Source organism: Montipora foliosa, chromosome 5, assembly GCF_036669935.1.
Source record: "Montipora foliosa isolate CH-2021 chromosome 5, ASM3666993v2, whole genome shotgun sequence".
Lineage (NCBI taxonomy): Eukaryota > Metazoa > Cnidaria > Anthozoa > Scleractinia > Acroporidae > Montipora > Montipora foliosa.
Window position 1 is genome coordinate 42062789 of NC_090873.1, and position 10000 is coordinate 42072788.

The window sequence follows — 10000 nt, forward strand, 5'->3', positions numbered from 1 at the left end:
CCTTGCTAACGGAGTTTCCGATGCTAAAACAAAGAAGGCAGTTCTGTTGACCAATCTTCCGGCAGAGACCTGGTGGCTCCGGCTTTGCTAAAAGAAGACGCAGTCACGTGCGAGGTGATCGTGGAGAAACTGCAAAAAAAACTGAAACCCGAAAATTCAGCGCTGGTAGCCAGGTACGAGTTCGATAACCGTGTACGGAATCCCGGTGAGTCAGTTAATTACTATGTAGCCACGTTGAAGCACTTGGCCACTGAATGTAAGTTTGGGGAGGCAATGCGGAACGAGCGCCTTCGCGACCGTTTAGTTTCGGGCCTACGCGACTACAAGATGACGGAGTTGCTTAAGGTGGAACTTGCTGAACTAGCCTTCGATCTCGCAGTCCAGAAGTGTTTGGCCATAGAACAGGCCAACAAAGACATTCAGCTGCTTCAGGGAGAGCAGGAGCTAAGCGCTAAGGTCCATAAACTCGACCCATCTAACCAAAGGGAGCCAGACCCTTCACCTAAGTACTTACCGAAGCAACAGGGTTCGTGGGGTAAAGACAAGAAAGCGATTAATTAAGTCCTGTTACCGTTGCACAGGCTCTCACCATCCAAATAAGTTCCCATTTAGCAAAGAACATTGTTTCATTGTGGTATTGTTGGACATTCGCAGCGAACGTGCCGCAAAAAAACAGGCCGCTAAGAAAACAATTAAGGCTGGGGTAAATGTAATGAAGGGTGCAGACTCAGAAGAAATTGAAGGAGAATATGGTGACCTTTACCATATGGCTGGTAATTCAAAGAGGAAACCTATTACCCTTAAGGTCCTCCTGAAGGGGAGAGAGGTACCCATGGAACTGGAAACAGGTTCCGCAGTGTCAGTTATAAGTGTGGGGTTGTACCACGAGTCCCTGCGTCAGGGGTGCAGGGATGGCGCAGTGGTGAGAGCACTGGCTTCCTACCAATGTGGCCCGGGCTCGATTCCCAGACTCGGCGTCATATGTGGGTTGAGTTTGTTGGTTCTCTACACTGCACCGAGAGGTGAAACCAGTTGGGTTTTGCGCTGTTACAGTTGAATACAATGGGCACTTGAAGGAGCTCCCAATTTATGTGACGAAGGGTGGGGGACCCGCAGAGAATGGCAGGAGTCCATCCAGCTGAATTGGCCTCTGTTTCAGTTAGACGTTGCTGATATTGCTACTGCCTTGGAAGAAGTCTTGAACAAACATGCAAATGTGTTCTCTGAAGGGCTAGGGACGCTTAACAGCATTAAGGAACGACTCCACCTTAAAGAGGGTACAAAGCCCCGGTTCTGGAAAGCTTGCCCATTGGCATTGACTCATAAGGCGGCTGTGGATAAGGCATTGAGAGAATTGGAAGCAAAAGGGGTGATAAGGAAAGTAGAAACTAGCGAGTGGGTGGCCCCAATCGTAACCCCAGTGAAGAGGGATGCCAGTGTGAGGGTGTGTGGTGATTTCAAAGTCACTGTCAATCCACAATTAGAAGTTGCACCCCGACCTCATCCCTTACGCCCATCTTCGCAGCGAAATCTCTGTCCATCACCAAATCATGATGGGGGAAGTACAGTAATTGTGCTATACAAATTGAGAGAGAGAGAGAGTTCTGGAAAAACTTCCTGAAGGGGCACATCGGTATGGTCAAAATGAAAGGGGTGTCTCGTGGGTAGGTTTGGTGGCCAAACATTGACAAAGAAATCGAAAGCACCGTCCGAAATTGTGTTGGGTGTCAGAAAGCCGCGAACAATCCAGCCCTGTCACCTCTGCATCGTTGGGAGTTTCCCGCCCTTCCTCGGTAGAGGCTTCATGTGGATTTTGCCGGGCCTGTTAAAGGGAATATGCTTATGGTGGTGATCGACGCACACAGCAAGTAGCCCGAAATTTTTATGATGGGGAATACCAAACTGTGAACACACCACACTCTCTGTTTGCCCGTTTGGGGCTCCCTGATCAAATCGTCTCTGACAATGGACCACAGTTCTCGTCAGGGGTTTTTAAGTCATTCGTGAAAGACAATGGCATTAGACATATGACGGGGGCACCCTACTATCCGAAAACTAATGGCCTAGCAGAAATAATTGTACAGAATGTTAAGAGGGCAGTGAAGGCTGACAACTCTGGGCGAACCTTGCAGCACAAGCTTGACAGATTTCTCTTAGCATGTCGTTCAGAACCGCATGCCGTAACCTTTCTCAGCCCTTCACAGCTGCTCTTGGGTCGAAGTGTGAAAACTCGGTTGGATCTAACCAAATCTGGTGTTGGGGAGGGGGGGGGGAGTCATTAAGAAGTTGCTCCAGTCAAATTTCTACCTGTCGAGGTCCTTTCACATTAAGTAGCACGTTTGGGTGCGGAATTTTCGCAAAGGCCCGCAAATGGGGCAAGGCACAATCGCTGAACGAATAGGCCCCGTTCTGTACCAAGTAAAGGTGAACGACCAGACCTGGAAGCGTCATGTAGAACAACTTCGCCACAGCAACTGTAACAAACACAGAAAAGGGTCCAGACGGTTGCTGAACTCGTTTAAACAGTTTTAATCGAGTGGCCAAGAACATACAATTACTGAGCACCGAGATCGAGCCGTTCTACAGAACACTTGATGTTTTTCAACCCAATCCTATGCTATATATCTAGCACAACATGTCCCATTACATAACCTTCATCCATTTTCAGCCGGAGCGACTGGAGATTGTGTGGTTCCTGTAGCCATAGACCTCAGCAATTCCTCGGTGGTAGGGCCTACGCTGAGGAGCCAGCACCCCTAGAAGTGATACCGGAAGAGGACAAAAACGATCTCAGTGATTGAAGGACTATGTTTGTGACTGAACTTTACGCTCACTATGAACTGTTAGAAACTTTGGACACTAGTTATACTGAATTAATACCGTTTTGTTTTTTTTTATCTTGCGCTGTACCCTGTATACCTTATAAATTTGTGTGAGAGGAAATTGCTAGGTTTTCCCTTGGGTGCCCTTTACATTGTGGGTCATGTGATCCACCATATATGGGAGTACACGAGGTTTTGTTTTTCATTAAATTCTTGGTTCCGCCCTCTTGATAGTTTGTTTCGTTGATTGTTAATAAATACATCACACTGGTGTTCATCTCGATGTCAGTGGTGAAAGGAGTTAAATCTTTGTTGTCGTCATGGTACATTTGAGTTCAAAATCATGACGTCTTTTTCTTGAGTGATCACAAACCTTTGACGCAGGCTTTCGATTCCTTCGTAATCTAGGGGATGTACAAATTAAACCACAACAATATACACGTATGGCCACCCAATGACGAGGATCTCTTAAATGTGCAACCGTTTGTGTGAGAAAAGTAATTGTTCTTAAAGTCCTACTAGGACAAAAAATCAGTTCTTTCTCTGACATGTACTGTTCATTTTTACTAGAATTTTCGTATTTAATGGTCGGCCAGTACTAATTTTAAAATCTTGAGAGGGCTGGATCGAAGAGAAAATGACGTCAGACTCACATAGTTTGAGAGTGTAATGCATGTTTACATGGCTGAATTACTATGTAGCATGGGAGTTTCATCAGACTTTCAGACTTTCAAACTCATGTTTGCATATATACCGGTAATAAGCTGCATTTACACCCTGACATGACCCCACCTCTCTGGATGCAACCCTATGAGGTTTTGAACATGAGTAATGGCGGACCATGAAATTCATTAGTAGGGCTAACGCTCACATGGTTCATATGGGGTAGAAAACAAGCACTTCACATTACACTCTAATCAGCTGAGTGCAGATATTAGCCAAGGGAGTGATGTGAACAAGCATCAAGGTTCTATCAATTTTAACGAACTACATGATTCTACTCATACAGTTTGTGCAGACTTTAATCAAGTTAACGAATCTGTGTTTGGATCATATGCAGGAAAGTATAATAAATGTGTTACTGACTTAAATTTTTATATCTATCGCTGGAATCATATATAGGAAAGATAAGGTGCCCTGGAACAAAACTAGGAAAGTGAACCGCATAGTCAAGATATATTGCAGTAACAGAGACTGGTCCTTTATACCAAACAATGGATTTGATGATTTGTGCCCCGATTCCGGAGTTTTGCATCTAAACAAGAAGGGTATTTCAAAGCTGTTCAGTACCTTTTCCGACTACATTGACACCCGCAATTGAACTAAAGTTGAGAACGCTCAGGTAACTAGTGATATTGCAGATTGCCCATTCGTAACGTTAGAGGTTCGATCGAAATTAGCGGCGATCAATGTAGTTTAGCATACCGAAGTGGCTACTAAACAAATCAACTGACATTTGAGGCTTGATATAAACAAATAATGGATAGCGAAGGTGATATTGATGGTTACCATATTATACGAAAGGATAAAAATCGCAGTGGAGGTTTTGTCGCCCTTACGGTGCCCTCGATATAAGACATATAAGATCTTCTTTAAATTACAAAGTTAGACATGAGATAGACCCATTCCATTTAGAAATTCTCACAGTTGAAATTAACAAACCTAAATTGAAACCACTGTTGATGACAACTTGGTATTGGCCGCACCCATACCAAAACCAGTTGAAGAACTATGAACTGTATCTTGCAAAATTAGATGATGAGGGTAAGGAGAGTATCATTCTAGGCGATAAAAACTCGAATCTGTTAATTCCTACTAAATAAGACTCGAACACCAAGTGTTTGAAATTCACCAGTGAAACATATCAGTATAAACAGATTATTCTAAGCTCCACGAGAATGACACCTAAATTAATTGACCACTTTTATACAAACGAACCTGCCAAAATAACTCATCATGGTGTTGTGCACGTCGGCATACCTGACCATAGTTTAATTTATGCCGTTTGCAAGTTCAATACGTTAAAAACAAGCCTAAAATTATTGAAACGAGGCAATTTAATAACTTTAATCCCCATGCCTTTATTGAAGATATGAAGAACACACCTTTGTACTGGGCAACAACGTTAACAAAGGGCCCGCGGAGCGGATTTTCAAGAGGGGGGGGCTAATGCAAACCCGTTAGCGTGAGCCAACTAGGGGGGTCCGGGGGCATGCTCACCCGGGAAAATTTGAAATTAAAGTCTTTTGAAATGGCTAGAAACGGATCTAAAACTGCCAAAAGTGAAGTTAATTTTTAATTCTTAACGAGTAACAAGCTGGCCTTCACGTTTGACCAAATTTAAATGAATAGACTAACTTCTAAGCTAAACCCAACAGACGCAACGAATGAGTATCACCCGGACATTTTCCGATTCTTTGAAGGTGCCAAAGTTGCTTTTTCGATTTTGATTGAGAACTGCAAACTCATTGGCAACATCTATAAGACAAAGTTTGTCTGTACGAGAAAACCCTCGAAAAACTAAATTGGATCGAAATGGACAAATCAGAATAAGGCTGCGTTTCCTAAGAGGTCCGCATATTTGACATAAAATAAGTGATTTAATCAGCCAAAAAAGTGGGGGTCTAAAGCCCCCCCCCCCCCCCTCCCGCCCCACCCCATGCGCGGTCCCTGTAACAGGACATCATGAAAGTCTCTTTTTCTTGAAGTTGCTGATAGGCATGCACCAGATAGGTATAAAAAAGTACGTAGTAAATGCTCGCCCTGGATGGACTCGGAACTTATGCGGAAAACGAGTCAAAGAGATTACCTGAAAAAGATCGCAGTGATAACTAATAACGAGCTAGACTGGTTAAATTATAGAAATACTGGAAATAAAGTTAATATCGCCGTAAAAGCAGCAAAATCTCATTATTTCAAGAAGGGTATTCAAGAAAGTTGTGGTAATGTAAGAGAGACTTGGAAACTTATAAACAGCAGATTTGGCCGTAAAACTAAAACAACATTGATTAATGAGCTTTCCTGTGGGGATCAAACATATACTGGTAAGAAACAGATAGCAGATCAAATGAATCTACCTTTTTTGCGCTCTGAGTGAAAAATTGGCTAGGAACATTCCAGTTACAGGTACTCCCTCGGAACAGTACGTAAGCAAGAGGGAATCCACACTGTTTATGTTTACTCGTGGAACAGGTTAACAAGCCATGTTATATCGAAACTAAGTACATCCAAAAGTTTTGGGCTTGACAAAATCTCGAGGGAGCTTGTTAAGCTTGCCGCCCCATATATTTCAGAAACTATACGCGATATTATCAGCCAAACGTCTTGACACGGGAATATTTCCTGACGACTGCAAAAAGCCAAAGTTTCTCCAGTGTATAAAGCGGATGCTAGAAACGCGCCTGACAACTATAGACCAATATCAATTGCCGGCCATCTCCAAGGTAATTGAGAGAATAGTGCATTATCAAGTCCTTGAATTCGTCACTGAAAACAACTTGCTCTCTAAATTTCAATCAGGATTTCGAGGTATGCACTCAGCCTGCAAGGCACTGCTGTTTGCGACGGATTTATGGCTTAGAAACATCGACGAAGGCATATTAACTGTTAATGTTTTCATTGATCTCAAAAAGGCCTTTGATACTATAGATCACGCAACACTTTTGCGAAAGTTGAATTACTACGGTATCAAGGGCAAATCCATAAAGTGATTCGAATCATACCTCGCAAACAGGCGTCAACATTGTTATGTTAATGGCGTTTTGTCTTATGCGTAATACATAATTTGTGGTGTCCCGCAGGGATCTATATTGGGTCCGTTATTGTTTTTAATATACGTTGATGACTTTCCCAATTGTCTACAGTTTTCTATTCCCGGCAAGGCTGCTGCCTAAGAAAATTTTAAAGGGGCCCTCAGAGCTAAATGCTGAGAACTTAGGAGCCCAACATATGAAGTGAAAGGTGTTGCTGTGAAAAATTAAGGAGCCCAGAGCTATTCTTTGGGAGCCCCAGGCTACCGGGCTCCTGTTAGGCAACAGCCTTGCCAGGTATGTTTGCAGATGACACCTCTATAACTGTATCCGGTGTGAGTACCAGCAGTGACATTGAACCAAAACTAAAGTTTGACCTAGAAGCCATAGAGAAATGGCTAGTAACTAATAGGCTTAGCTGCAACACTTCAAAAACAAGTTATATGACGTTGACAGTTGGATCTAGAAGAAGCATCATTGCATTCAAAGACATGACCCTTAGTATATATGGTAAACCCATAGAAAAGAAAACTACCACAAAATTACTCGGTGTACATAGTGGTCTCTGTCATTTGGGATAATCAGATATCTCACATCCTAACAAAAATTCAAAATGGCTTGCGTATGCTCTATAAAATTAGATCTCTTACAAGTGACCGAGGAACATTGAATGCTGTTTACCGATCACTTGTGCAGCCGTATGTCAACTACTGTAACCTTGTGTAGGGTAATTGCTTAAAAACGCGTGCAGACCAACCACAGAAACTCCAAAATAGAGCAGCGCGCATTATCACGAAAGCGCACCATTCAATAAGATCATCCGATATACTAGAGGAATTGAATTGGCCTACTCTGCATCATAGGCAGAAAATGCAAATGAATATCATGATGTACAAAGTTTATCACGATGATGTACCTGAGTACTTAACTGAGCTCTTTTGTTTGACCTCTGAGGTGTATAATTACTACCTCAGAGGCAGCAGATTCGACATGCAATTGCCCAAGCCTAAAACTAATTCGTTAAAAAGATCTATTGCATATCGTGGAGCGGCAGCATGCACTTCCAAACCATGTAAGAGATTTGAAAACATTTAATAGTTTTAAACCGATTTTGAGAAAGGACAACCATGATAATTAAACTAGTTAAATTAAAGATTATTAAATTGGGTTCTTTATTTAAAGTATATAGTTATTATAATATATTATTATATTTTTAACACTTGTAATTATAATTTTTTGGCTCTTGTATTTAGTTGCTATCTGCTTGAGTGTATTTCAGCCGTATTTCTTAGATTACTCTAGATAGGAACACGACTAATTTGAAAACCAATTTTATGTTGAAATTATTACGGTGTATAAATAAAGTTAATTCATTCATTCATTATTCGAATGATTGGCCGCCTATGTTGGAAGATGTTTGTTCGACATTTTTTGTCCGATCAAGTGTTGGATAGAGTTTGCTTTTGATCAAACATTACGCCCAGCAGTTCTGCTCGACGCAAAAATGTTGCGGTGTTTTGACCCTCTTCCAACAAAGTTGTGTCCTGCTAGCCTATCACAAATCGCTTTCGTATAGTCAAGCCAAGGGTTTTAGCATTATTTTCAGCAAAGATGGCGGACGAGGACCAAAAGGCCGTCGTGGTCGTTGATGAAGGGCCTTTCAGCTGGAATAATCTAATCACCACCCATTTTGTTGCTCTGTTTGGAGGTGTCTGGTTCATTAGCGTTTAATTAAGTCTCTGCAAATTGATCCGCGCTCATTCTCATCATTTCCTCAAACGCGGGTGTATCTTGTTAACTGTACAACGACAGAAACATACCCTTGTTCATTCGTTCTGGTATACTTTATCTGTTTTTTCCTCGATTGAATCCGTCATTTCCGTCTTCCAACATCTCCAATACAATAAACGCTACGAGCACTTTTCGTTTCCGTGTTCGCGCCATATTTTCAAAGTTAGGGCCAATTTAAACTTGAATGTTTCGTCAAGCAATGTTGGATAGTGCTTTTATCGTCATCTCGACTTTTGCTTCAATAATGTTGCATGTGGGACCCCACTTTGTTCGATAGTTTGTCCAGGGCTCTGGGTTGCCAATCTGAGTCCTCCATAGTCATCCCTGTTATATGCGCTCATCCTCAAAAAGGCATGAGATATTTTTATGTTTGCTATCAGGGAACAACAGGTGGTGTCCAAGTGTCCTTCCCAGTACACCCAGATGGTGGCGTCCTTCCAGTTCAGGCTTCCTACATGTATGCACAGGGAATGCAAGCTACAAGTGCCCAAAGACCTATCGGAGCACTTGGTGGTCCTCCTCCTCAGTTTGTAGTGGCAGCAGCACCAGTTGGAGCCGGTTTACCTCAGGAGACTGCACAACTTGGAAAGTACATTCCTTTGTAAGAACAGCTTTGAATGGTAAGGTGTAGCAATCAACTTTGCGACGGCCATCTTGACTGATTGGCAAGCGTTGCTATAAAAATTATCAGGCTGAATTTTCTACTTTTATTACTTTTGGGGAATTTAGGTAATGATGATGATGATGATGATGATGATGATGATGATGATGATGATGATGATGATGATGACGACGATTATCATTGTGAAGACAATGCTGATAGTGGTCACGATTTTCATGGGGGTGTTAACACTATTATTGAGATGCGATTGCATCCATTAATAACCAAAACCAAGGTTTGACAGACATCTTTTCTTTCATTCTCACTTCTCCAGGGTGGAGGTCTTTTGACGACTGGAACAGGACAGGAACAAAACACGGTTCGCATTGTGAACAGAGCATTTGGATTTTCACCCAATAGTTAAAGCATGCAAGCTTCATTTTTGCCAACATAAAATAAAATAAGCGTTTGTTTACTAAAGAAATACTATTGAAATGCGTCTCTTGAAAAACAGTTTACAGGTCTTTTTCACTTAAATCAAAATGTATTACTAGTCATGTCAAATTGTAAGTGAAGGTCTGCGGACTCAAAAAGGGGCGAATCCAGGATTTTTCTTAGGAGGGGGTGCACCCCTAAGGATTGGGGTGACTGACTGGTGATGTTTTTTGGCAGAATACCAGTTGTATTAGAAAGCGGCAGGTAATCATAGGGGGAAAGGGGGAGGGGGGGGGGGGGTGGGTGCGCATCACTGCACCCTCCTTCTAGATCCGCCCCGCTCAAAACTCTAATTGTGTACAAACATCATAAGACGATGACAGTAACAAAACGGTGTTATAAATTTTGCAAGGATGAGTCAGATTATGCATAGTGTTACAAAGAGACTTTAATGAAAATATGAAATGACAGAGCAGTTTTTATTAACTTGTGGTAGCAATTATAGAAAAGGTCGTCTGTTAGTCGTCAAAAATACTACAAAGGATGACGTTAGAGTGAAATAGTACTAATAAGTTGAGGTGTGTGCCACGAGTTAACGAAAA

At 42.1% G+C, this 10000-nt stretch overlaps 1 protein-coding gene across 2 annotated transcripts in view; it reads left to right on the forward strand.

Annotated features, from left to right (window-relative positions):
• The window catches only part of LOC138004242 (uncharacterized), a 39029-nt gene that overhangs the window by 28934 nt on the left and 95 nt on the right, over positions 1 to 10000 (forward strand). The window contains exons 3-4 of one of the 2 annotated variants that reach the window (XM_068850717.1): positions 8743 to 8982; positions 9298 to 9447. In XM_068850717.1, the coding sequence (XP_068706818.1) occupies positions 8743 to 8967 (225 nt within the window). In that variant the 3' untranslated portion in view covers positions 8968 to 8982; positions 9298 to 9447. Of the gene's footprint in view, positions 1 to 8742; positions 8983 to 9297 lie in introns of both variants that reach the window. The other variant, XM_068850716.1, reaches the window with a different exon arrangement.